The sequence below is a fragment of the Eptesicus fuscus genome, chromosome 16, assembly GCF_027574615.1.
Source record: "Eptesicus fuscus isolate TK198812 chromosome 16, DD_ASM_mEF_20220401, whole genome shotgun sequence".
Lineage (NCBI taxonomy): Eukaryota > Metazoa > Chordata > Mammalia > Chiroptera > Vespertilionidae > Eptesicus > Eptesicus fuscus.
The window spans coordinates 54159049-54185537 of NC_072488.1; the positions used below are offsets into that span (position 1 = coordinate 54159049).

General features: G+C 45.8%; 2 protein-coding genes across 3 annotated transcripts; one reads left to right on the forward strand and one right to left on the reverse strand.

Moving 5' to 3' along the window:
- The first annotated feature begins 4777 nt into the window (after positions 1 to 4777).
- On the forward strand, positions 4778 to 16577 carry MAT2A (methionine adenosyltransferase 2A). Of its 2 annotated transcripts, none has more exons than XM_054728185.1 (9): positions 4778 to 5238; positions 7483 to 7560; positions 7659 to 7781; positions 8150 to 8262; positions 8348 to 8491; positions 8654 to 8872; positions 9087 to 9269; positions 9412 to 9545; positions 16532 to 16577. In XM_054728185.1, exons 1-9 carry the CDS (start codon positions 5148 to 5150, stop codon positions 16575 to 16577), a joined length of 1131 nt encoding a protein of 376 aa, XP_054584160.1. In that variant the 5' UTR covers positions 4778 to 5147. The 2 variants fall into 2 exon arrangements, with proteins under 2 accessions (XP_054584160.1, XP_008154134.1); XM_008155912.3 differs by lacking the exon at positions 16532 to 16577 and adding an exon at positions 10202 to 11245 and having other exon boundaries at positions 4779 to 5238.
- Positions 12056 to 26489, reverse strand: GGCX (gamma-glutamyl carboxylase). Its single transcript, XM_008155913.3, has 15 exons — positions 26387 to 26489; positions 25633 to 25803; positions 24175 to 24333; positions 23704 to 23869; positions 22025 to 22103; positions 20711 to 20817; positions 19279 to 19442; positions 18665 to 18930; positions 18390 to 18521; positions 17874 to 18025; positions 17273 to 17442; positions 16932 to 17062; positions 16495 to 16642; positions 16121 to 16316; positions 12056 to 15687 (listed from the first exon to the last, which is right to left on the reverse strand). The coding sequence occupies exons 1-15, from the start codon at positions 26427 to 26429 to the stop codon at positions 15495 to 15497; spliced, it is 2277 nt and encodes a 758-aa protein (XP_008154135.2). The 5' UTR covers positions 26430 to 26489; the 3' UTR covers positions 12056 to 15494.

The window sequence follows — 26489 nt, forward strand, 5'->3', positions numbered from 1 at the left end:
TATCCTATGCATCCTTCCATCCCTCACTACTTTGTTGGGATCAACAAAAGATTTGATTAAGTACCAGGAGAAGAAAACAGAAAAAAACAAATTACAAGAAGCCTAAAGTTGAGAGGATTCACAGAGTACTTGTTTCAGACCCACTAGAACTAGCTTGCTTTTGAGGCTGAGATGCTTCTGAGGCCCTTATGGATTGGTACAATTTTAGAGCTATCTGGCCCAGATTTCTTTCTGCTTGGCCTGTATTCACATAGAAGGTACTTACAACTCACAGCTTAGGAGCTTTCTTCTGAGCATCTCCACACCTTCACTATTGCTCTTTGATATATCCAGTATCTTCCTCTTCTCTTCTTCCTAATCAATGGCTTCTTGAAGTGCAAATGCTTTCTCTTACTAATTAGAACTTTCTCCTTGATGGCAGACTGCTAAGACCTAGAGTTGTTATATTTGAGTTGAAAACACGTTTATCCAATCCCAACCTGGCCTCTTTCATAGGACTACTGCCACATTAATGTTATTTGGGTTGAGAAATCTGGAGTCTTTCAGGCAGTGATTAGATTTTTCCTATGTATTTTATAACATTTCACATTCAACAAATCTCATTAATGTTAAATATGAAATAAACCAGTAACTTACCCTGGTTTATTTTACTCTAAGGACACTAATGTATGGAATAAAAAATCATATTCCTGCCCTGCTGGTATGGCTCAGTGGTTTAGCATCTACCTATGAACCAGAAGGTCACAGTTCGATTCCCGGTCAGGGCACATGCCTGGGTTTCTGGCTCAATCCCCAGTATGGGGTGTGCAGGAGGCAGCCAATCGATGATTCTCTCTCATCATTGATGTTTCTTTCTCCCCCTCTCCCTTCCTCTCTCTGAAATCAAAGGAAATATATTAAAACAAACAAAAAAGAAATTGGATTCCTTTCAGAATAGGATGGTGATGAGCTTCCCTGTTAGTAAAAATTCTCAATTAATGCTTGTGACTAAAACAAAGCAGTAGCTCTTTCATTGATTTCACATGATCTCCAGGGTTTCTCATCTCATGTCCTTCTTCTATCCCTTATATATATTTACTAGAGGCCCGTTGCAAGAAGAGATTCGTGCAATAGGCCTTCCTTCCCTTAGCTTCCAGCACCGGTTTTCCTCTGGCACCCAGGACCCAGGCCTTCGCTGCGGCCAGAGTCTGCCATCTTCGTCTTCGCTGCAGACTCAGGAGTCTTGTCTTTGCTGGGGCACTCCGCTGGGGCACTCCACTCCTGTAGATCCCTTCGCTGCCCGCCCCCCTCCCTCTCATAGCAGGCGTCCTGCCTCGCCTGGCCACTCCGAGCCTGGAGCAGCAGGGCAACGCCATCTTTGGCCTTCTAATTTGCATACTCACTCTGATTGGCTGTGGGCGTAGTGGCAGTACGGCCAATTTACATGTTTGTCTATTATTAGGTAAGATTCTTTCTTCTCATCTCCTTTCCTTCCTCTCTACTCTCTCCCTCTCATTCTTAAGCACCTTGTGTGTGTCAGGCACTCAGCAACAAGGATTGAGCAAAACAGACCACCTTTTCATTGTCATGGAGTTTATACACGTAATGGGAATTGAGACATCATTAAATAATCACCAAATCTGTAATTTCAAACAGCACTTAGTGCCACATAGGAAAACACAAAACCCTGTGAGAAACCTGTGTTTGTGTAGGCTTTATCCAGGAAATGGCAGCTGAATTGGGGTAGTGTGGACGAAAGGGGCCACATGCTAACCTGACCAGATCAGGGAAGGCCTGCATGGCGGTTTTGCAAACTCAGAGACCTAAAGTAACCACAAAGGATGGTCTAAAATTAAACTTTAACTTAGAGCAGTTATGGTGGGTAGTTATGTCCTAGGCTGGTATCTTCACTGACAAGGTCAACCTTTACCTTAACTGAGCCTGTCTGTCTTTTTGTATCTATGATAACATACCCTAGAAATGTCTGGGTAACTTGTAATTTCCCTTTTCCGGACCCCTTGGGGCACAACCTAATGTGCCTGGGCGGCAAGACAGATACCACAAATTCCTTCATTGTTATTGTTATCATACTAATTGTTGGCTGTTAACTATCCTGCACCCACTTAAGTATGTGTCTATCATTTTATTTTTTTATCGAATCCCAGGGTCCCCCCGCCACCCCCCTTTGCTTCCCCCCCCCCACCTCTCTAATCTATCACCAATGGATTTCATGTAACCCACCTATGTGCCCTCCTTTGATTGCAATGTATAAAAATAGATGAAAAACCGACATTCTCTGGAGCATTATCCCAATCTGTTGAGATACTGCTTCCCGGCAATTGTCGACAGATTGGCTCAAATAATCTCACAAAAATTCTTTACAGGTTTGCATGTTTTTACGTGAACAGTAGGAAGGATGAGGAGGAGTTAGCTAGGCATGTTCCCCCTTTTAGAGCTACAAGTGGGCAGAGACCAGGACTGTCATAGCAATCTTAGGGGCAAAAATAGAATATTGGGACTAGCTATGGTTATGGGAAATATTAATCATGCTCTGTTAAACCATGATTGCCTTGTGTTGGTTAAAGAAAGGACATTCTGACCTGGCTGAGAGTTGTATGACCCCGGGACCTGGGAGTCAACCTTGTAATGAGGTCCACTCTCAAGGAAAGATTAACAACCTTCGGCCCAAACAATGGAGTCCCACCCCAGCCTCCTACTTCCCCATACCTATAATCCATATTTCCCCCATGTAATCTTTGTTTTACCCTGACTGCTGCTGAAGAAGTAGCAGCTACAGCATATTCAGGCCTTTCAGGGTATTGTAGAGATTTTAGTCTTTATCCTAACAGCAACTGGAAGCCACTGAAGGATTATCACAGCTAACATTTAAAAAATACCTATTACGTGTTACATACTATGCTAAAGATTATACTTGCATGATTTTATCTACTCCTTGAAGCAATCATATGTTGTTATTATCCCAATTTTACAGACTGAGGACACTGAGGTACAGAAATAAGTGGCAGAGGCTGGACTTCAAAATCCCTACTCTTCACCAGGATATATTACACACGTTATGAGCAAGGAAGAGTAGGTAAGCAAGTATGAACAGCTGATTCTAATCTCCTTGGCAGGAACAGCCCCACTGTGGAGTTGGTAGCATAGAGGTATCAGGGTTTAATGAGCTAATCATTGAATTTAACTAATCCCTTTGTTCTGGCTCCATATTAATCAAATAATCTTGTAATTACATTCTGGCTTCCCATATAGATTTTTCTTCTGGGAGATAATGCACTGACCAGCCTACACATGCGATGTGCTCCAGTTGGCAATTTTATTACTCATTGTAAGTTAAAAAATTGGCATTCTGCTTTTTAAAAAGGTGAAATACACTTTAAAAAGGTGAAATAGTCTTAACATCATTTTTCCATGAAGTTAGTTTGAAAAGCAAATGAAATAACATATACATTCTCTCTTTTATGTTGCCTGCTTTGAGTGAAAATGGATATGGCCATGAAGTCTAGAGATGAGCCCTTTCTTTACCTTTGTCAAAGCTCCCAGGCACAGCCCAGATGTTTCCATTGTTTCCCAATCGCAAACTCTCCTCCTCCCTCACACCGCTGGGAGGACTGTTCTGCGTAACCTACCTAATTCTCTGAGGTTAAGCAGCTGGAGGCTGCTAAAGCGGGTCTCACTGGTTTCCCCGGGAATGCACACCCCGTCCTAGGAGCGGGCGGGTGCCTAATGACATCATTAAACCCGAGGTGCATGCATTCGGGGCCACGACCGACCGCAGCCCCTGCCAAACCTGCACCCGGTCCGCGGCCCCTACACGAGGCGAGGTGACACCCGCCCTCCTTTCCACTTCGTGGGCTGCTTCCTAACGGGGACTCGGCTCCCGACTCCCTACTCCTTGTTGGCTCAAGTTTTTTTCTTTTTTTTTTTTTCCCTTCTCTCCCTAGAATCCCTTTAATGAGCAAAACTGGGACAATCGCAGGTGGACATTTTTAAAGCGAAAGCTTCATGAAACGGACCCTTTCACCTCGTGAAGGGATCTGCTTAGTCACACACAAAGGCTTTCCCCCAAGAAAAATGTCAGCAGTCTCTGGAACAGAATATTGAAATGGCACTCTAAACCTCGACCCCACCGCTCCCCTCCCAAAAAAAAAGACGGAGGAAAAGTCAGCAGGCGCAAGGTCAGCCATGTGGGGGGCCTCGTTTCTTGGAGGGAGAAGAAGCCGGAACTGAAGGATCAACAAAGGGGCGGGAGGGCCTCTTTCGGAAACTTGAGCGCAGGGTGTGGAGGGAGGACTGCAGTCGTTACAATCGATGACAGAACTTTCACTATTCTGCTTTTCCGCCATTTTCACCACGGAGGCTTGAACCAAGAAATCACATATAGGAATACATCTTTCTAGCAAGAAAACAACGAGAGAAAAAAACACACACAAAAAAAACTAGCAACTGGGCGTCCCCCTCAGGCTTGCCGGCCGGCCGCGGCACGCAAGGCGGGATGAGGAAGGCGGTGCGGAGAACCCGCGGGCCAGCCAAGATGGCCACCGTCGCGGGGCTGAGGGCCACGCGCTGCCTGCCACCCGGGCATCCAGACGCGGGGCGGCCGGAGACCCACGGGCAAGGGCCAGAGGACAAAACCTTCACGATTCCCACCGCCACCGCTGGGGGACGCGACTTCGCGGACAGAGAGCCCGGCCAACGGTCGGGAGGGAGGTGCCATGTCACCGCACAGCACAGGGGAGCGGCCCCATAAAGTCCCGGTCGCCTTTCCTCCTACATCCCACGGGAAGGGCACGGCGACCCCGTCCGCTCGCGTCCCCACTGACGCCCTGTCAGGAGTGCTTTCTACAGCGAGCGATCGCCGGAGGGGAGCCTCGCCGAGTGGTTTAGCCCGGGCGCCCCGCGCGCGCCGCCCCGTCGCCCCCCGCGCGAGTGGTGCAAAGGCGCGCGACGCCGAGGGGCGGGGCCGAGCCGGGCGCGCGCGGGGCGCTCGGTATAAGTATTGGGCCGCGCCGCCCGCCACCCAGTCCGCTCCGCACCGCCGGTCCGCGCCCAGTGGAACTCTGTCTTCTGCTTGCGCACGTCGCCGTCGTCGCCGCACCGCTCCTTTCTCTCCTTCCTCAACGTCACGGTCACTCACCACCACCACCAACATGAACGGGCAGCTCAACGGCTTCCACGATGCGTTCATCGAGGAGGGCACCTTCCTCTTCACCTCAGAGTCCGTGGGAGAAGGACACTCAGGTGAGGCGACCGGGCCTGGCGCGAAGAGAGAGGGCGGGTCGTGGGGACGGGGCCTGGCCTGGATGGGCCCGCCGACGGCGGCTCCCACACTGGTTGCCCTCGCTCGCCGGGCGGTGAAAAGAGCGGCGGCTGCGCGCCTCCCTCGTGGCGCCGCCGGTGCCCAGCGCGTGTACGCCGCTCCCCTCCCCCCGCCCTTCCTCTCCGCTCCTTTCCTCCCACCCGGTCGCGCGCGCTCCGGCGTGGAGAAGATTCCAGAAAACGAGAAGGGCGGGGGGCCGTGGCAGCTCGTGCTCTACCCGGGGAGGGCACTATTTCCTCCTCTTCGCCATCCGAATAGCGTCCAGTGGGCGTCCCGCCCGGAGCGCGCGCGCCCGCCCGGCCCTCGGGAGCGCGCCCCCCGCATTGCAGCCGCAACCACGTGTCTGCCGCATGTGGCATCTGGGTCGGGGGAGCGACCGGGCTGCCTGGGCGCCGGTCCCTAGGGACGCTTTCTCTTCCGTGAATTCCTTGGCTTGGGTCGCTCCTCGCGGAGAAGACGGACTTGCCCTTAGGCAGTATATGGTCTCCCCTTCGAGGCAACCGCCTCCGAGTAAATACAGCGCGCGTTGAAGGTTTGCCTTATTTGGGCCACGTTTGAGGAGGATGGGAAGCATGAATTAAGCGCAGGCTGCCATTGCGTTTTAAAGTACCTTTGGTGCTTACCGTTAGCCAGGGCTTTACTGGACGCTTCCTTCTCTGGGCTTTGTCCACCGGCCCGCCATTGCGGGGATCAGCTTACAGGTGAACCAGTGAAGCTATTTGAAGGAACTTGCGATCGGTACTCAGAAACATCACCTGGTAAAGATTATTATTTTGCTGGACTACTACTGCCCTGAGGTTGACGACAATGACATAGTTATCTAGTGTGGTGGTTTCAGGGTCCATTTCTTTAGTAAGTCTATTGTGCCTTTGACTAAATTCCACAAGCACAACCTAATGTAGGAGAGGACAAAACCCAAGGTCCTGATGAGTGAAGGTCAAGTGGCTTAATCATTTAAGTCACAGGCATTTCTGAGTTTGTAAGATTAAGTCGTGAGCTTTGGCCTTGAAATTCAGGAAAGTGGTATTCCGTTCCTCTCCCAATTTTTAATAAAGAGAAAATCAACAAGGATTCAGAATACATTTGGGCATTTCCCAGTCTGTTCAGCTCATGTTCCTGGACCACTCATAAAAAACGAAATAATTTGCCATTTTATTCCCTTTTTTCGTAAAGTGTCCTTGCTTTCATTGTTTTTTACAGAGAGGAAGGGAGACTTGCTTTCATTGTTTTAACTCTTTAATTGACATTTTTCATTTCCCCATCTAGTGTTCCTCAGGATCAGAAAAAAATTGATTAAAAAACAGTTTACCTTTTCTGGTTGGTTGGATTTACAATGCAAACTTTAAATTTGGGGAATAAAATGTTAAGTATTGTTTGAAAATGGAAATCAGTACTCCAAAGCTCTTTCCTAGATTTGCCTGTGGATTTGAAGATAAATCACTTTATTTCTGCTTTCACTTGATTAATCTCGATTATGTGGCTATTTAACAATGGAATTTATTTTGCTTGGGACTTAATTTCTCAAAATGTCTGGTATACTGGAGATACGGGACTGAAGTCCACATTGGGTATAAAATACATATGCAGTAACAAGTTTAAATGTATTAATAAACATGCTGGATATTCTGCTGGCTTATCTGAATTGGTGAGCTTGTGGTACAGCTATATTAAGACCATGGTGTCAAGTTTTCAAGTAACATGTAACATTATTACATCCAGCATTTATTCTTCAGGCCAATGGCTTTTGGTAAAGCAGTGCTTTAATTATACAGCGGTTAAGGTCTCCATATTTGGAATGCTACTGAATTGTACACTTGAAAATGTTTAAATTGTTAAGTCTTATGTAGGTTTCAACCACAATTATAAAAGGAAGCTCTAGCAAAGATCTTTACAGCTGTGGGTCATAAGAAAGGAGGCATGGCCCTCGCTGATCTGGTTCAGTGGATAGAGCATCGGCTGGGTTTCTGGCTTGATCCCCAGTAGGGGGTGTGCAGGAGGCAGCCAATCAATGATTCTCTCACATCATTGATGTTTCTATCTCTCTCTCCCTGTCCCTTCCTCTCTGAAATCAATTTTAAAAAATATGTTTAAAAAGAAAAGAAAGGAGGTATGATAATGCTTATATTAACAGTAAAAGAAATTGAGCTTAGGAATTTTTTTTCCAGATAAGATTTGTGACCAGATCAGTGATGCTGTCCTTGATGCTCACCTTCTGCAGGATCCTGATGCCAAAGTGGCTTGTGGTAGGTTCACACTATTGCTTCTTAACTGATGAGAAAGTTAGCATTATGAAAATTACTTTATAAAAGTGACATTTGAGTATAAACCTCTCTTTTATTAGAAACTGTTGCTAAAACTGGAATGATCCTTCTTGCCGGGGAAATTACATCCAGAGCCGCTATTGACTACCAGAAAGTGGTTCGTGAAACTATTAAGCACATTGGATATGATGATTCTTCCAAAGGTGCGTTTTAATGAGTTGGCTTTTCTAAGCTCATTTTTTTCAACCCTCTAGCTCTATTTTCTAGGGTGTTCCTGTTAATCTTTAACTCCAATTGTATAGTTTTACTATCCTTTGATTCCAGCTCTGTTCCATTCTCCAAAAGTACTAGCTTTTAAGTATATTTGCCTTCTTTAGCAGTACAGGTCACTCTTGAACAACATATAGGGGGTTAGGGCACTGACCTGACTGACCACTGACACCAGACCCCCCACTCCCAAATAATTGTCTGTATCACCTATATACAGCCAAGTGGCAGATGTATTATTCAAGGGTCAACTCTGTTGCTATGGGATTTTTTTTTTTTTTTTTAATCTTTGGTTTTGTTATAGGGTTTGACTACAAGACTTGTAATGTGCTAGTGGCCTTGGAGCAACAGTCACCAGATATTGCTCAAGGTGTTCACCTTGACCGGAATGAGGAAGACATTGGTGCGGGAGATCAGGTATTGAGATAGACACTATTTGCATCTCTTCTAACATTAAATTCTGAGGCTTGGATTGATGACATTGGTGACTTTGCTTTTTTAGGGTTTGATGTTTGGTTATGCCACTGATGAGACCGAAGAATGCATGCCTTTAACCATAGTCTTAGCACACAAGCTCAATGCCAAACTGGCTGAACTGCGCCGTAATGGCACTTTACCTTGGTTACGCCCAGATTCTAAGACTCAAGTAAGTGATAACACATGATTATTACACTTAATATCAAACATTAGTGATGTTTGATTAAAGCTGACTAATTTAAAAAAGAATAGCATTTGTCTTTTGTAACTTAGGGTAGAAAACCAAAAACAAAACTAGACTGATATTCTGATGACCTGTGTTGCCTTCAAGGTGACTGTGCAGTATATGCAGGATCGAGGTGCTGTGATTCCCATCAGAGTCCACACAATCGTTATATCTGTTCAGCATGATGAGGAAGTTTGTCTGGATGAGATGAGGGATGCCCTAAAGGAGAAAGTCATCAAAGCCGTTGTACCTGCAAAATACCTTGATGAGGATACAATCTATCATCTACAGCCAAGTGGTAGATTTGTTATTGGTGGGCCTCAGGTAAGGCATTCATGTCAATCCAGTTTATTTTTCTGTGATGGTTACTTGTAAAAATTTGGCTACCACCAACTTATTTCTAGGTTTTTGAGTCCTACATGTGAATCTTCGGAGGATATTTGTTGAGTGATACAGAATATGCATTTAACAAAGTTGATCTAGGACCACTTACTGGAAGGATAAGGCATAAAGTGACTTAAATCCTTCGTAATTTCAGGGTGATGCTGGTTTGACTGGCCGGAAGATCATTGTGGATACTTATGGCGGTTGGGGAGCTCATGGAGGAGGTGCCTTTTCAGGAAAGGATTATACCAAGGTGGATCGTTCGGCAGCTTATGCTGCTCGTTGGGTGGCAAAATCCCTTGTCAAAGAAGGTCTATGCAGAAGGGTTCTTGTGCAGGTATAGTGTACTCTTTTTATATAATGAGTGATTAAAAGGCATGTTAGCGGGAGGGTAGTTATCTACTTGTCTTTTTTTATACAAGTGTATTACACAAGTGTCTGAGTCTTGATGACTGATTCTTATATTTGAATCCTTTTAGGTTTCTTACGCTATTGGAGTTTCTCACCCATTGTCTATCTCCATTTTCCATTATGGCACTTCTCAGAAGAGTGAGAGAGAGCTATTAGAGATTGTGAAGAAGAATTTTGACCTCCGCCCTGGTGTCATTGTCAGGTAAAGATGGTAAAGCCTATTGCTAGTGAAAACTATTAAGGGTGTGGGTGTGTGTATATCAGAGATATATTTTGATCTGAGACGGTGAAGGAAGACTACTAAAGCGGGAAATATTTTAGTTCCTAGAATGTGTTGGTGTTATCTTTTAAGTTGCCTTCAGGACAGGCTTATATTAAGAAAAAATCCAAAAGTATAGTGCTCCATGGCTTAACCACCCTAGAGAGTCCTCCATACTTCATATTGGGCTTTGTGCTCATCTTAGCTAAGAATGTTTACTTCAAAGAAATTAGTACAGATAAATGGGATACTCAAGGCTATTGATAAAATAACCATGGTAGGGGGTGGACATGGGACTTTGGTAAGTATTTCATGGTCTCAGATGAGCTTTTGATACTTGGAATTTCTCAGAATAATGACAAGTTTTCATATTTGTTGAGCCAGGGACCGAAAAACAAGAACTATAGTTACTAATAAGGACTGTGCAAGGAGTTTGGACACCAGGGAAGTAACAAACACTTTTGCCACAAACTTTTTTCCTAGCATACACCAGAGAACTGAACTCATTTGCCAGGAGTCTTGAAAATGAGTCTTGCTGATTGTTTTGCTTAATTTTTAATTAATTGCTACATATTAAGTTACGGACTTGTATATTCCAGGGATCTGGATCTGAAGAAGCCAATTTATCAGAGGACTGCAGCCTATGGCCACTTTGGTAGGGACAGCTTCCCATGGGAAGTGCCCAGAAAGCTTAAATATTAAAAGTGTTAGCCTTTTTTCCCCAGACTTGTTGGCGTAGGCTACAGAGAAGCCTTCAAGCTCTGAGGGAAAGGGCCCTTCTTCCTAAAATTTCCTGTCCTCTTTCAGCTCCTGAGCAGTTGCAGTCACTCTAGTCAATGACATGAATTTTAGCTTGTGTGGGGGACTGACTGTAAGTTCGCTTGCTATTCTGTCCCTAGGTTTTTTTGTTCACCATTATAATGAATTTAGTGAGCATAGGTGATCCATGTAACTGCCTAGAAACAAACCAACGACACTGTAGTAAATAATGCTTTGAAATTGAACCTTTGTGCCCTATCATCCAACCCCCTAAAATTCTAATTGCATTGACTTCCTCACCAAATGCTGAAAATGTCCTTGTAATGTGCACGTAAAGTACTAGTAGTTCCATTATTATAGCTTCTGTCTGGCAATGCCACAGCCCTGTCAGCATGAATTTGTAATGTCTCCAGCTCTATTATGGATGTGAAGCTTTTCCTTATCCTCCCTATAACATGATCCATTTCTAATTATGTAGCTTTTTGTCAGGGAGTGTTCCCTATTCAATCATTCTTGCATGTAACGCAAGTTCCAGATGGAGCTCTAGCCTGACGGAAAAAAAAAAAGGCAGTTACCATTAAACCATCTCCCTGGTGCTTATGCTCTTAATTGCCATCTCTTAAACAGCACCAAATCAAATCTCTCCACTTACTCAGCTGTCTTGGAGGACGTACGTAATAAGGTTTTATTTAGTAAACCAATCCTATGCATGGTTTCAGCACTAGCCAAACCACCAACTCCTAGCTCTAGAAAAACAGGCACTTGGCACCCTTGTGATATCATACAGAGAAGTCATAGGGCAGTACCTGAGGGTCTGTAGGTTGCACACTTTGGTACCAGATAACTTTTTTTTTTCTTTATAAGAAAGACTAAGTACTCCACACTGCACAATAATTCCTCCCAAGGTTTTAACTTTGTTTTGTTTTCAAAACCAGGTCCAATGAGCTTTCTGAACAGCTGGTGTAGCTACAGAGAAACCAGCTTCCTTCAGACAGCAGTGCTTTTGGCGGGGAGGAGGAAAATCCCTTCATACTTGAACATTTTCTAATTGCTTATTTATTGTATTCTGGGGTATGGCGTAAGTACAGAGAAGCCATCACCTCAGATGGCAGCTTTTAAAAGATTTTTTTTTTTCCTCAACACCATGATTCCTTTAATATGTTTCCAGCATTCCCAGGTAGGCCAAGGTGTCCTACAGAAAAACCTTGGGTTAGACCTACAGGGGTTCTGGCTGGTGTTAACAAGGGAGGGCAGAGCTGGTGCAGCTGGCCATGGAGAAAGCTGACTTGGCTGGTGTGGTACAGAGAAGCCAGCTTGTTTACATGCTTATTCCATGACTGCTTGCCCTAAGCAGAAAGTGCCTTTCAGGATCTATTTTTGGAGGTTTATTACGTATGTCTGGTTCTCAATTCCAACAGTTTAATGAAGATCTAAATAAAATGCTAGGTTCTACCTTAACTGTGTCCATCTTTTTTTTTTTAAGTATTTGGTATGAATGTGATCTGAGAACATACTCTGACCTTGATTAGTTGTAATTCTACCCATTGTTCAGGGCAATTATCTCAATCCTGACTGCAGACATTTAATATGTTTATAAATTCTATATATCCCCAGCACTAAGGAAGTTCAAGGTTTGTTTGTTTTTTTGTTAATATATTTTATTGATTTTTTTTTTTTACAGAGAGAAAGGGAGAGGGATAGAAAGTTAGAAACATCGATGAGAGAGAAACAGATCAGCTGCCTCCTGCACACCCCCTACTAGGGGAGGTGCCTGCAACCAAGGTACATGCCCTAGACCGGAATTGAACCTGGGACCTTTCAGTCCACAGGCCGACACTCTATCCACTGAGCCAAACTGGTTAGGGCAAAGGTTTGGTTTTTTTAAGCACTGTCTTTTTTGGCCAAAGAAATAGTCAAAATTTCATGTGTCTTTTTATTACAGTAGCCATTGCTACACTGCCAATGTTTTGCATTATCTAAGATTGAGGGCAATAAAACAGGCTCCGTAATAGATTGTCCCCCGTTCCCCCCACCGGCATAAACACAAAAAGCCTCTTCAGATTCCTATCGGCACAAACAGGTACTAACAGGTCTTTAAAAGTGAAGTGGCCTACTGCAAACTTGGAAAGGGAGGGGATACCTATATTAAGGAAGTGGTACTGTTCAGTCTTAAATCTATAAACCCATTTTCAAATAGGTGTTGGAGGTTGAAAAGTTTCTAAATGGGAAACGGCTTCCAAGCTAGGATAATAAATGGACTACAATTTAAAATAACAGTGAAGATACAAATTTCCAATGAGTTACTCTAAATTTGTGGCAGTTTATAAAAGGAACTTATTCTACATATCTTTGAACTGTCCTTTTTTGGGTCTAGGAGCTGAAGTACAGATGGGCACATGCTAGCTGGCATATGTTTACACCAGCACATGTGGGAAGTCAAGTAGTGGTTCAACTTTTTACTTGGACCTGCTGCAAATGTGAGACCCAAGGAATGCTTGCTTATACTTGCTCACCTGGAGGCTTAAAATTTTAGAAATTGAGGGGTGTTAAATCTTAGTATGAATATAGTTTCTCTAATTTGCTCAGAAACAAGAGCTTCAACTTTCACGACAGGGAAAAGCTCCAGAAGGTTTTGGAATGCTTAGATAATGCACTGCTGTCTGAAGACATAATTACGTTGGCCAAATAAAGGGGATCTGAGGATGAGTGGACCCCTGCAGGATGGAGGGGCAGCACCAGAGAAGTACCTGCCTTATAGCTAGGAAGGTTTAAGAAGAGGTGCTTTTCCTGTTTTGGGGGAAAAGGATTTTAAAGACCGGAAAGGCAGAGGAGCATGAGCCCAGAGAGAAGAGCAAAGGCAAGAAACGGGGTAGTTAAGAGTTCAGAAGAGAATGTCAAAACAGTTCATTTGCCTTTCTATAAAGTTAAAGGGTGACATCAATCGGGAGATCTAAATACTAAAATGCCTCTGGCTAAATGGACATTGATAACCCACTCCCAAAACAGATTTTAGACCTGATTCCTCCTAAAATCTGAATAACCCAGATTTATTACATTGAACAATGTTTAACAGTTAAGATGACCACCCTTTCCCTCTATCCCATCCTCCCAGCACTTCCACTGGGAAAACAAGTCACAGAGGTGGTACACTAGCAGTCTGGGAATAGCATCCTTGTGAGGGTCCCCTCCCAAAGTGAAGGAGAAAGCTGCTATTCTTACCAAAGGGGAGAGGGTGGTGGACCCGGGAACAGAAGGTAGAACTTACTGGCAAAGGACATAGTGCTGAGGTACATTGTGTCAGAGTTGTGCAGTTTCCCCCACACCATTCTTGCTCAATACCTGTGGAGGTGGTGCTCAGTGGCTAGTGCGTTGGCCTGCGCACACCAAAGGGTCACGGCTTTGATTCCCAGGCTCGTACCTGGCTGGGTAGCAGGTTCGATAGGGAGGCAACCAATCATTTCAGTTTCTCCCTTCCACTCTAGATCATGGTCACCAACTGGTGGTCCATGAGGTCCAAAAGGTTGGCGACTGCTGCTCTAGACCTCAATTCTAGGGAGGCAACCAATCCGTTTTTCTGTTTCCCCCTCCCTCCCACTCTAAATAATTCGGGTAAGGGTTAAAAAAAAAAAAAAACGACCTCGTGGCACAGCCATTGCATACAATGCCTTGTATGAATCCAAGGGACTCACTGCCAGGCCCCACTTGGCCCAACCTGTACATCTTCATGGTAGCCCTGCTCTGATCTCCCTATAGCAGAGGAGATGAAATTAATAGATTTAAGAAATAAGAGGTAGAATTGCTGGGACTGGAAATTACAAGAAATGTGAGGAAAAGACTTGAGACTGATGATTCGGTGAAAAAAAATATAGTTGCCATTCACTAATAAAGGAGGAGCAGGTCTTGAGTTGGAAATGAAGCTAAGTTCTATTCAGGACAGGGTTTGAAAGCTCTGGGATATCAAGGTAGAGACATAAGTCAAGGTCTAGGGCACAGGAAAGAAATCTAAGCATAGCATCACTGGAAACCATAGAATAGTGTGTACAGGGGAAAAAAATGCCTGGGAAAGAACCCTGAGCCCACTGTCCAAGGGGGTTAGGTGGGGTGGGGCACGGGAAGATTGATAACAGATGCAATCTTTTATCAAAGTACTGGGACTGCCAGTCTGTTACCAAATCATGAGCTCTTTTTTTAAAACTGCATTCTCACTTCCTAGCCCAGTGCCAGGCCTTTGAACATTCACGGACCTGAGGAGTTTCCTTGTATATCCAAACCTACATTCCCTTATCCCTCACCAAGTTTGGTTAATACTCACTTTACATTACCTTCTCAGTAAGTGCTAGAATAATGCTAAATGTTAAGCTTGTTTTTAGCAAAATACTAATACCAATCATTAAATTTCCTTATAGTTTAACTTTCTGCTATCCTAACTACTCTCATAGCTGCTAGTGAAAAACTTACAGGATACGTAGATATGAGAAACTAAGAAGGAACCAGAATTATAGTGAAGAGAAAATTTGTGCATTCAGAACCTCATCACCATACTAATCATCATACTTATAATTAAGAAGACAAGTTTTAAGTTACATTATTTCAGAATTATTGTGATTCTCAAAATTACAAGAGACAGGGTGAAGGACCTTAAGTCAGACATGAGGTTCAAACCATCAATCCATCCCTTACTAGGTTTATGTCTTTGAGCAAATTATAGTACCTCTCAATGTCAGTTTCTCCAACTGTAAAATAAGACTAATGACCATTAAGGACTAAATGTAATGTAGGCACTGTGTGAAGCACTGTGCATATGGCAAGCACTTGAGAATACTTGGCTACTATTTTCATCATGGTACATAAAATCTCTTTCCCCAAGGAGCCAGTCACTTTAAACCTGACTGTCCCCTTTATCGTAGAAGGACCTTTTCACATTGCTTTTAACCCCCTCCTGGCCTCTAAACCTTGGATTGATAAATCTTATCCTTGCTTTACTTCCTTGGCTCCTTCTTCTAAGATATCATCTCTGAATTTAAAAGAGCTATAGACAAGGAAGAAAAATATAAATATCTGTAAAAGTTTTTTCAAATCTCCACTGCACAGGTAATGGTCCTATGACTGGCTGTACCCAATATCTGGCCCCCCTCAGAACTCTGAGTGGATATGCTCAGAATTTGGTTCAGGAGGATTAGAATTTGAAGAATCTGTGTTTGAAGGATTCAACTCTCCAAGTGGCTCAAAGGGTCGCAAGTTTGCATAAGTCACCTCTTGGGCCAGTTGCTCCAGGGAAGGGCGACCTAATGCCAGATTTCGAAGTGAGATACAAGTCATCAGGAAGCTGAAAAAGAGGAAAAAGGCCACCCAGTCCAAACTCCTGTTTCAACATGGGAATTCCTACCAAAGCCCTTTCGGGACACCTGGTCCTACCTTCTCTCACACAGGCACGAATGAGAATTGCCTCGCAGGGGCCCCCATATCCTAGCTGGAGGCACCCCACCCCACTCCTTATATAGTCTGGCAGGATTCCAGGGTGGGGGAAGAATAACCCATGGGGAGGCTGGATGTCAACTGAGGCAGAGCAAGACAGCAGGCTGTCAGACACACATCATTTACTCTTCCATTAAATCAGGGAGATGAGAAGGGATGGGAAAAGCTATTTAGCCCTCAACTGTCCTTTCCTGGGACAAAGTCCCTACTGTTACTCTCACCAGGGAAGTTACCCAACTTGCAAATATCTGATGGCAACAAGTATTATTGTGGGTAAAACTTACCTGCGGCGAAAAATATAGAGCTTTCGCATCAAGAAGCGGAAGAATCGCTCATGGAAAGGGGAGTTTCGCCGGCGTTCAATCTCCTGGAGCCTTTGCTGGCGTTTAAGAAAGGTCTGAACCAGAGGTGTTGGCTCAGGACCTCCTTTTACTTCCCCTTCTAGCAGAGGTTGCAGCTCGGGGGGTAGAGGTCCTGTTTCTGCTCAAAGTCAGCAAAAAGAGGAATCACTGAGAGAGAGAGAGAGCATTCTCTCTCCTACAACTCTCCTTTCACCAGCTAGAGGCTTCAAGTTCCATTTTTAATGGCTAGATCCTCATTTACAACCCTAACTTCTTGTACTCGGGGGTTACCTCAGCCCGAATATTTATTTACTCACCACTTCCATTCTCCACCTTCTCTTTCAATTCTTGCAGATATGCCAGGTCTTGCTCCAGTGCAACTTCCGTAGTGTTGACATAGATGTACATGTAGCAGGAAGGACTGGGTGACACTGTGTACACCTTATGGTACTCGCCAGCAGGCAACTGAGCAGGGGATAGAAATGAATATATTTCACTCTTTAAACTTTTCCTAGTCAGCCTACGGGCTCCTAACACCACCCGCTCCCCACCCACCGGGCATCTTTCTTCTTACTGTGTTTTGGAGTCCAAAGGAACTGACCTCTAGAATCCTAGATGAGGCTATTCACAGCCCCAGGAATCTTTACTTTTTTGAGCCCCCACAACATTACTGCTATGGTAAAACATTGAGTCTATAATAAATGAACTCCACTCATCTAAACTTTTCTGCTATTGTTAATTCCAGCAAAAATACCTGCATTTTTTCTCCCTCCTGAAGAGTGTAGTTCTTCTGTTCTGCCACCAGCTCCACAATCACCTCCCCTTGCAGCAGCTGGATGCTAGTGTTGCCCAGGTCTTCATTCACAAAATTCTCTAGGTGCAGCCCTGACAGGGACAACCAAGTTCCCCAATGCCCACCGTGAGTGAACTCACTTCCAGCCAGAACAGGCATTACACTTCACCACTACCACCCCTCAGATTTCAAAAACATTCCTCCTACCATGAGTACCCCTCCCCTCTCCACCACATGCAAGGTCCCTGACCAAGGAAGCAAGAAGGAAAGACAGCAAAGTGTCTCCTAGCTTTCTTCCATACCAGGGAAATCTGCAATGAAGACCACCATAGTATAGTTGTCCAAGCTGCTCTTGATTTCCTGTAACTTGGCCCTCCAGGGAGACAGGTCCATCAACAGTGGCTGCAGCCAAGGTGTAGGCTGGAAGGGGGACCAGGCAGCCTGCACAATGTCCACATGAGGGTCAAAAAGCCTTAGGAAAGAAAACCATGTTTTAAGAAGGCCACAGCCACCTACCCATCAGAATTTCCGGTTCTGTTTCTCTCATCACCATTCCCAGAGAGAGGGAACAGGGTTTCCAGATAGAAAACATGGCCTGTGTCAGCATGTTATGACCAGTCAGAGGCACAGAGGGGAAAGAGATTCTGGAGCACTGGGAAGAATGAGGATTAGTGGCCATCTGAGAATAGTGTTAAGTTTCTAGCAGAACAAGTCATATTACCTTTTCTTCTGGGTGATGGGGCCCCCTGCTGGAAGCAATCAGCTATGCCCACAGCCAGGTCTACAGGGACATGCATCAGAGGATAGCCTTTCAAGCAAGACAGCACTGGGGAGCGTGGCCTATTCATCTTGGCAAAAGGAGCTGGACTTCATTTTTCCCCCTTCCCTGCTCCCCTTGCCCACCTCTGCTGGAAGCGGTCATTGATGGACACCCAGATATCAAAGTAGATCTGGGGCTCAGTAACATTGTACTTGGGAAGCAGGCGGCTCAGGCAAGTGGCATATTGCTTCAGCATGTCTGCATGATCCTTCCATCGCCGGCTCTGTGTGAATACCTGTCCCAAACCCCCATATTAGTCCCACCTCATCGTATTGCCTCCTGGATGAGTCATGCACTGCCAATGGTTCAAAGAGATCTGGTTGTTTTGACCAGGAATAAAAACCTGACCTTGTTTTTGGGGAAGAGTTTTTCCTTGCTGGGCTAGTGGTTTACTTACCTTTCTTAAATCTAATCTCAGTTTAAGGAGGTGAATGACATTGCCCTATTTCAACCCACATAAAAGAAGGTTGAACCTGGCTCCTGAGAAAGGGGAGTGACCCAAATTTGTTTTATTTTACAATTGTGTTTAGGACCAAACCAGATCCCAGAGCTCAAGGAAGCTCTGAAGAACAATACATTGTCAGCATCAGAAATCTCACCCCAGGGTTAAGGTAGCCCAGCTCGCCAGTGCGGCCATCACGGTAGGTGATCTTCACGTGCTGGTGGGAGCGGGAGTGCACCATCATGTCCCAGGAGTAGCCATAGAGTCCATTTGTCCAATTGTTATAGCCCTGAGAAGGCAAGGCAGAGGAGATCAGCATAATGGTTCTTAGGCTAATCCCATCCTCTATCAAGAAAGGGCTACATAACCAGCCATTCTTTCCCTATGGCTGTCACTCTGCCACTCTCCACGCTAACCACAGCCTACACATACCTGGGTGAGGAAATGGGAATAGGGCAGGAAGAGCTGCTCCAGGAGGTAGATCAGGGTGAAGGCAGTGCCTAGCTGATGGCGCAGCCCTGGCTTCTGGCTGCCTTTGGCCCGGTTCCTCTTATACATGCAGGAAGCACTGGGCTGAGGGGCAGCCTTGAGGGGCAGCAGTTCTTGCAGCCTTTTGGGGCAGTGAGATACCAGCTTCCGAGGCCACTCAGGGGAGCAGAAGAGAGGGCTGCTGGCCAGCATGACATAGGGGAACATACCTAGAAAGAAAAGCAAGGAGAAAATGAGGATTTCAGGAGTTTGGTTTGGGGAAATGTGGGTAATCCCCTTGACCCCTTTCCCTTAAGAAACCTCTCTCAAGTATCCCACTTACGATAAAAGAAGTCCTTAACTAAAGGATACTTACTTCCCAGAGATTCCTTACTATACAGCAGACTAGCTGAGCCCAGAAGTCCCAATTCTCTCTTCCCAGTTTATTTCCATGCCACAGTGACTGCATCGGGCTCAATGGGGCTGCTATTCCCATCATCATCTCCCAGTCCCAAACAACGCCTCTGGCAAGTCCCTCCCTGTGGTTTCCTATTTCCTGCCAGACGACAGGTACTAACCAATGCTGAAAAGCTGGGAATTCATGCAGTGGAAGTAGGACACGAAGAGGAGGCCCACGGATCTTGAGGCGTCGAAGAAGAGCAGGAAACCGGCTGAGAGGTCAAGGAGCAGTCCGCACCAGTGCACCACCAGCAGACTGGTCATCTCTTCGGACAAGACGAGCCTGCGGACACCGGGGACAGGGTCAGGCACCCGCCCGCTGGGAGCCTGGCGGACACAGCACACGCACAGCAAAAGCACCTCTGCTACCCTGTCCTTGCCAAAGGAGCCGCCCCGGCGGGTGGGTAGAACTCTGCACACAGACACCCCAGAGGTTTTCCAACCCCTGTACATTTCCATGCACATTAGGTGTCCAGCTGTTTTCAACATACCCTCTGTCAGAAGCAAGGGCAAATCTCCTAGGGCAAATCTGACGGAGAAGTGTGGGTGCTGTGGCAGGGAGGCTCCGCATAGAGGTTACAAATTAGAAGAAATTTTAAAAGGTGAATGCTAGCCCTAGCCAGTTTTGCTCGGGGGTTAGAGCGTCGGCCTGCGAACTGAAAGGTCCCAGGTTCGATTCCGGTCAAGGGCACCTGCCCGGGTTGTGGGCTTGATCCCCAGTGGGGGACTTGCAGGAGGCAGCCGATCCATGATTCTCTCTCATCATGGATGTTTCTATCTCTCTCTCCTTCTTCCTTCCTCTCTGAAATCAATAAAAATATATTTAAAAAAAAAAAAAAAGGTGAATGCTTGACCAATATGATTCTGAAGTCAAACTACAGGAACTGAGAAATACCAGGGAAGAGGAAAAAGAACAAAGCAAAAAAAGAGAGAAGAAATGGGAGGAAGAGAGAAGTCAGAGAGGCGAACTTCTGCTGTGAGAAGAGTTGGTAGCACTGGTTGTGTCAGGGCAGGCACACTGTCCATCTTCTCAGTACACGGCTGAGGAGTCCTGGAGAGGCTGGGGTGGCAACCAACTCATTCACCAAGTCACCTAGTTCCAGCTCTTTCCTCTCCTTTTTTTTTTTTTTTTTTTAATGTTTGTATTGATCTCAGAAAGAGAGGAAGAGAGACAGAAACATCGATGGGATTGAATCATCAATAGGCTGCCTCCTGCACAATCCTTACTGGGGATCAAGCCCGCAACCTGGGCATGTGCCCTGACCAGGAATTGAACCGGAGACTTCTTGGTGTATAGGTTGATGCTCAACCACTGAGCCATACCGGTCGGGCTTTCCCCTTCTTTTTAAATTTATTTCCCTCCATTGCCACCCACAGCATAAGTTTCACAGGGGCAGCCTTCTGCTGAATAGGGAGATGAGTGGACAGAGGAAAGTATGTTGCAAATTCAGGCGAAGTAGGAACAGCAGCCATTACTGCAGACATGACAGAGGTGAGTCACCCACTCTGCACCTGTGCTTCAGTGAGGCCTCTGCCCGGACTGCCACTCACTTGAAGGGACTGAAGAGCCAGTGCCGGGACAGGTTCTCCATGGAATAGCCTTCCACCCAGTCTGCATCCAGCTTTTTCACACCCGCAATGAAGTACACAATGAAAATCTGCAAACACAAAACACAAAGCAAATGTTTAAAGAAAAAGAGTACTGGAGACCATTATACTAAGTGAAATAAGCCAGTTAGAGAAAGATAAATATCACATGATCTCACTCATTTGTGGAATATAATGAACAACATGCTAGTAAACTGATGAACAAAAAATAGAGCCAGAGATACAGAAGCATCGAAGGGGGATAAAGGGGTAAGAGATCAACCAAAGAACGTGTATGCATGTATATGAGCATAACCAATGGACACAGACAGTAGCAGGGTGAGGGAATGTGCTGGGGGGTGGGAGCGGCCGGGGAGAGGTCAATGGGGGGGGAAAGGAGACTCATGTAATACTTTAAACAATAAAGAATTTAAATTAGAAAGAAAGAAAGAAAGAAAGGAAGAAGAAGAAGAAGAAGAAGAAGAAGAAGAAGAAAGAAAGAAAGAAAGAAAGAAATGAAGGAAGGAAGAAAGAAAGAGGAAGGGAGGGAGGGAGAGGGGGAGAGAGGGAGGGAGGGAGGGAGGGAGGGAGGGAGGAAGGAAGGGAGGAAGGAAGGAAGGAAGGAAGGAAGGAAGGAAGGAAGGAAGGAAGGAAGGAAGGAAGGATAAGATCTCATCTCAGTTAAGGGACCAAGGAAGATTAGTTCCATTCTCCTATTCACTCACCTCAGATATTCACTCATCCAACAAGTATCTACTGACCTCCTACCAATGCCAGGCACAGTATTAGGCACCAAGGAGAGTCATAAAGCACAGATATTATTCTCTCTCTCATGAGGATTCTAACCTGGCAGGGACAAAGCCCTATTCTTTCCATGACAAGGTGAGACAGCCCAGAGATTAGGGTTTTGGAAACAACAGAAAAGCCAGCCTAGCCTTCCAGTAAAAGGGAAGAAAGAGAAGATCTAGGGCAGTGGTCGGCAAACTCCTTAGTCAACAGAGCCAAATATCAACAGGACAACGATTGAAATTTCTTTTGAGAGCCAAATTTTTTTAACTTACACTTCTTCTAACGCCACTTCTTCAAAATAGACTCGCCCAGGCCATGGTATTTTGTGGAAGAGCCACACTCAAGGGGCCAAAGAGCCGCATGTGGCTCGTGAGCCGCAGTTTGCCGACCACGGACCTAGGGAGGCAGAGTAGAGTGCAATCTGCCGTGGGACGGCCATGCTGACAATGACGGTCAAAGAACACCCCCCTCTTTCCTAAGGTCTTGTACCTGGCCACGCAGCACAGCATAGTTCCAAAGAGGCACGTGGGCATTCCGCTTCCGGGTATTCAGCAGGCCATCCACAGACCTACACCAAGTAAGGTAAGGACTGAGGAGAGCTTCTCAGTCCAGCCACATTTCCACCTTCCTTTATAAATGTAATAATCTATCTCAGGACAACTCCCATATGCTCTCGGGTCCTCTGGACTATTTTGAGGCCCTTTAGAATTATATGAGAAAACTGGAACTGTGATTATTTCAACTCCTAACAGAAATTTTACTAGTGAGTTATAACAACAAAAAGTTCCGTGTTTACCATTAGTGACTTAGCAAATTCGTTAGTCCTAATGGGAAAAGTCAGTAAAAAGACTACAATGCTAGAATATGACTGAATTTAGTAAAGAATTCGTTTAAGGAAGTGTTTAAAACGTTTGAGGTTTATAGAAATAGATTAAAAAATTTTTTCAATATCCAAAACAAACTGACACTTGTAGACCTGGATGCCAGGATCTAGTGCCAGAGGGTCCCTACCAACAGCCTACCTTGGGAGAGAACGGGTAAACGCAGGCTCTAAGACTAGATGTACTCTGGGGAGGCAGAAGCAAAGCAGAGTTTCAAGAAGACAATGAATGAGCCGAGAAGTTGGGGAAGGGCAGCTTACACTGTGGTCAAGAGCACTGGAGCCTACAGCTAAGGAGGCCTCGATTCTCACTTGTGCCTCTTGCTGGTGTGTGACCTTGGGCAAATCTTTTACTTCCCTAAGCCTTAGTGTCTTCATCTGTAAAATGTGGAAAGCACTATGGACCTCATGGGGTTATACTGAGGAAAAATTAAAGTGTTTAGCATGGTATTTGGAAATCCATCAGTAAGTAAGTGGTATGTATTTAAAAAAATTTTTGTCAGGAGTATTCTGCCAAAACTGTCTCTTAATTCTATATGAGCAGAGTTGGCCATTCTGAATGAGTCTAATGGTTTATAAAAGGAGTATTTGTATGTGTGTATTAACAAATGAAACTTAATGACTGATAAATCAGTAATTAATTCAATGCTTGAGATTCTTTACTTATACCCATCTTACTGAGATCTCATATTTGCTTTTCACTTAATAAAGGGAAAAATCCTCAAAGGTTGTCTGCCCTGCCATCTGGTTTGCAGATCCCTTCTCCACCTCCCCTGAAAGATGGTCACCTTAAACCAGAGGTGGAGGAGGTTACCTCCTCCCAGGACAGCGCTGCTGAGCAGCCCTGGTGGGCCCTCTCCTCCTGACATGACTCTGCCTCACAGCAACGTCTACTCTGAGCTCTAACTCTGCACCTCTGGGCTCATACAGAGACAGTCTGCTCCCTCTTCCACATGACCACCCTTGAAGTATCTGAAAACGGCTATGTCTGGCTTTAGTCTTCTCTTCTTCTAAGAAGATTACAGGAAGTGCAAAGATCAAGGCACCTGGGGAGATACGGAAAGAGTGAAGGGGTGGGAATGGAGCCATTTTGCTTTTTGTCATCCCAAGTGCCACAACCTCGCTGACTCTTCCCCCTCCCAAATCCATCCAAATTAAAGTGTGACCTTTGCAAAGCATTGCTGAAATTATTCTTGCTGGGGCAAATTCTAGGACCTCAATGGGCCCCTATCTCTGGTAAACATCCTGACCCAGCCGACCCCTCCCCTCTTTTTCCCTAGATTCATACCAGTAGTGGTTTGCATCCATGAATGTCAGCTGAAAAGCTAACAAACCATACAGATAGGAGTGGTTGTTCCATGACGTCTTGTCCAGGAGAAACACATACCAGTACGGCAGCAGGAATAACACACAGCTTATCCGGTAGCACAGGCCCAGCATCATGCCCAGTGCCCCTGGGATTTGTGGGAGAGAGGATTAAGAGGTCAAAGGTCACCACAGGCCCAGCTCCCCTGGGACAGGCTGTGGGTGGGATTAAGAAAAGTCATCAGACATCTTATAATCAGGTACCACTAAATCAAAATTAAATGTTATTTTAATATTTTTAAAAAGAGCTATGGGGTCACAGCTCAGATGACACACAGGTCGGGAAGATGAAATTATGAGTCACAATAGAAGTGAATAAGGAACCCAAGACCTTGCTCATACTTTGTATTTCTCTGTTTTAGATAGGCCAATCAATATTCCCTGTTCCCCTCACCCAGAAACATGACGGTATAGACAAGATACATCCAGTCAAGTGGCAGTGGCTGCAGGCCATCCAGCAAGGGGAAGCGGCACACCTCCAGCCCATCCAGGTATCTTCGGTCCAGGGAGCTGAGCCCCCGCTCCTGGGGAATGTCGAGCACCATCAACAGCCCTGAGAAGGCAGTTAGAGCGGGGGCCATTAGGCCTCAGCAAAGGAAGCAGTAGAATACATTTGAATACAGTTGACTGAATCTAGCTCCAAGGTCAGACTTCTTTCCTAACCAGGCTTCACCATTTATTCATTCATCCAACAAGCATTACTGAGTACCTCCTCTGTGACAGGCACTATGCCAGTTGTGTGATCAGCTACTGTACCTCACTAAGCCAATTCCCCATTTGGAAAAGGGGGCTCATAATAGTTTACAGGGTTACAGAGAGGATTAAATGAGAGAAACATACAAAATGCTATAAAAGCTGTTCAGGTTTTGATAGTTAATATTTACAAAGGTCTGTCACATTGGGCTACAGAAAGTGCTCAAGGATGGTGTTTGCTTCTCAACCTTTTCCACTTCCTGGCATACCCAGAAAACAGCAGTATTTGGCCAGCACACTGGGGTAAACAGAAGGGGCTACTCAGGTCAGGAAGCAGCTCCAGTTAAGGCAGTGTTTCGCAACCTCAGGACCAATGACATTTGGGGCTGGTTAATTATTTGCTGGGAGGGACTATCCTGTGCATCATAGGTCCAATAAGCAGCATCTCTGGCTCCTATGTAGATGCCAGCAGCCACCTATCCCCGCGCCCCACATATGACAAATAAAAATGTCCCCGGACATTGCCAAGTGTCGCCCCCTCCCCAACAAAAAAAAAAGCCCTAAATTGAGAACCACTGGGCTATCGGGATTAATATCTCAGCATATCATAACCCATTCCAAGCGGGAGCTCTGGATTAGGGAGTTACAGCCAACATGTCTGCTATTTCTCTAAAGTCTAGTCCTTAGTGTAATTACTGAACACCTGCATGACATAAGGAAAATGAATCCCTGTTCCTCTGCCTCTATATTTCCTATAGCCTCAGATCAAAGCATTTCTGGCCTCCAAACGCTAATCAGAGGAGACAAAGCTGGGTTTGATCCTAAACTCCACAAATAACCTCTTCCAGGACACTGATGTCTTCCGATGTGAGAAAAGGGGAGGGAAGTCCACAAAGTAAGTAACCAAGAAATAGACAAGGTTGGGAGGCAGTGATACTCCCAAAGTTTATAAGCCTCTGATGCAAGCAATCGGGTATATAAGAGGCCTCTCTGTGGAACAAGAGAAAAGCAAAGGCTAATGATCGGCGCAGACTCTAATCCCAGTTTCCGAGTTCTGAAAGCAGGCACTTGACGTTTTCTAGATGTCCATCTCAAATCACCTTCCCATTGTCACGCTCCCGCCCCAATCACACTGGCCCCTCCCAGAAATTGGACTTACCAAAGAGAAAACGGAAGACAGCCAGGCTTGCAGGATCCATTGGCCGATTCAGCAGGGTCACCAGCCTCCCCCAGCTGGATACATCTGTCCACTCAAAACCCAAGAGTTTCCCCATGCGGCTGGCCTGACCGGGGCCTGAGGTCTGTGCAGTCTTGTCTTTCCGTACTTTATCTGTAACCAACAAATGGAGAAAGATGTGTGCACGTGTGGGGTGGAGGTGCTTTAAAATCGGCTCCTTGCCAAAACCGGTTTGGCTCAGTGGATAGAGCGTCGGCCTGCGGACTGAAGGGTCCCAGGTTCGATTCCGGTCAAGGGCATGTACATTGGTTGCGGGCACATCCCCAGTGGGGGGTGTGCAAGGAGGCAGCTGATCAATGTTTCTAACTCTCTATCCCTCTCCCTTCCTCTCTGTAAAAAATCAATAAAATATATATTTAAAAAAAAAAAATCGGCTCCTTCCCAAATCAACAGCCCCAACAATCCGAGGGCTTCTGCCTCCCTGGGTTCTCCCGCTGATCTCTACCAGGAACACCCTGCGGGGCAGCCCCTCCTCCAGGACGCGCCAATGCCCCAGAACTTCTCAGACTACAGCCCCCTAATCGCTAATCGCATGTCACCGTCACCCCAAACTGCAGGCTGCAACCTGTCTCTGGAAGCCCCATCCCCAGGACCCACAGGGCAGTCCTCCTGTCCCCGCCACTCCGAGACCAGCGCCCCTCTCTCCCTCCGCCGCAGGGTGGGGCTCTGAGCCTACCTGAGCCGGACGCGGCCCGCGAGGACCGGGCAGACATCGCCATCGTTCTGCGCAGGTAAGTCACCCGCAGCAGCCACCCACGGGAGAGGGGCCGCTCCCCTAA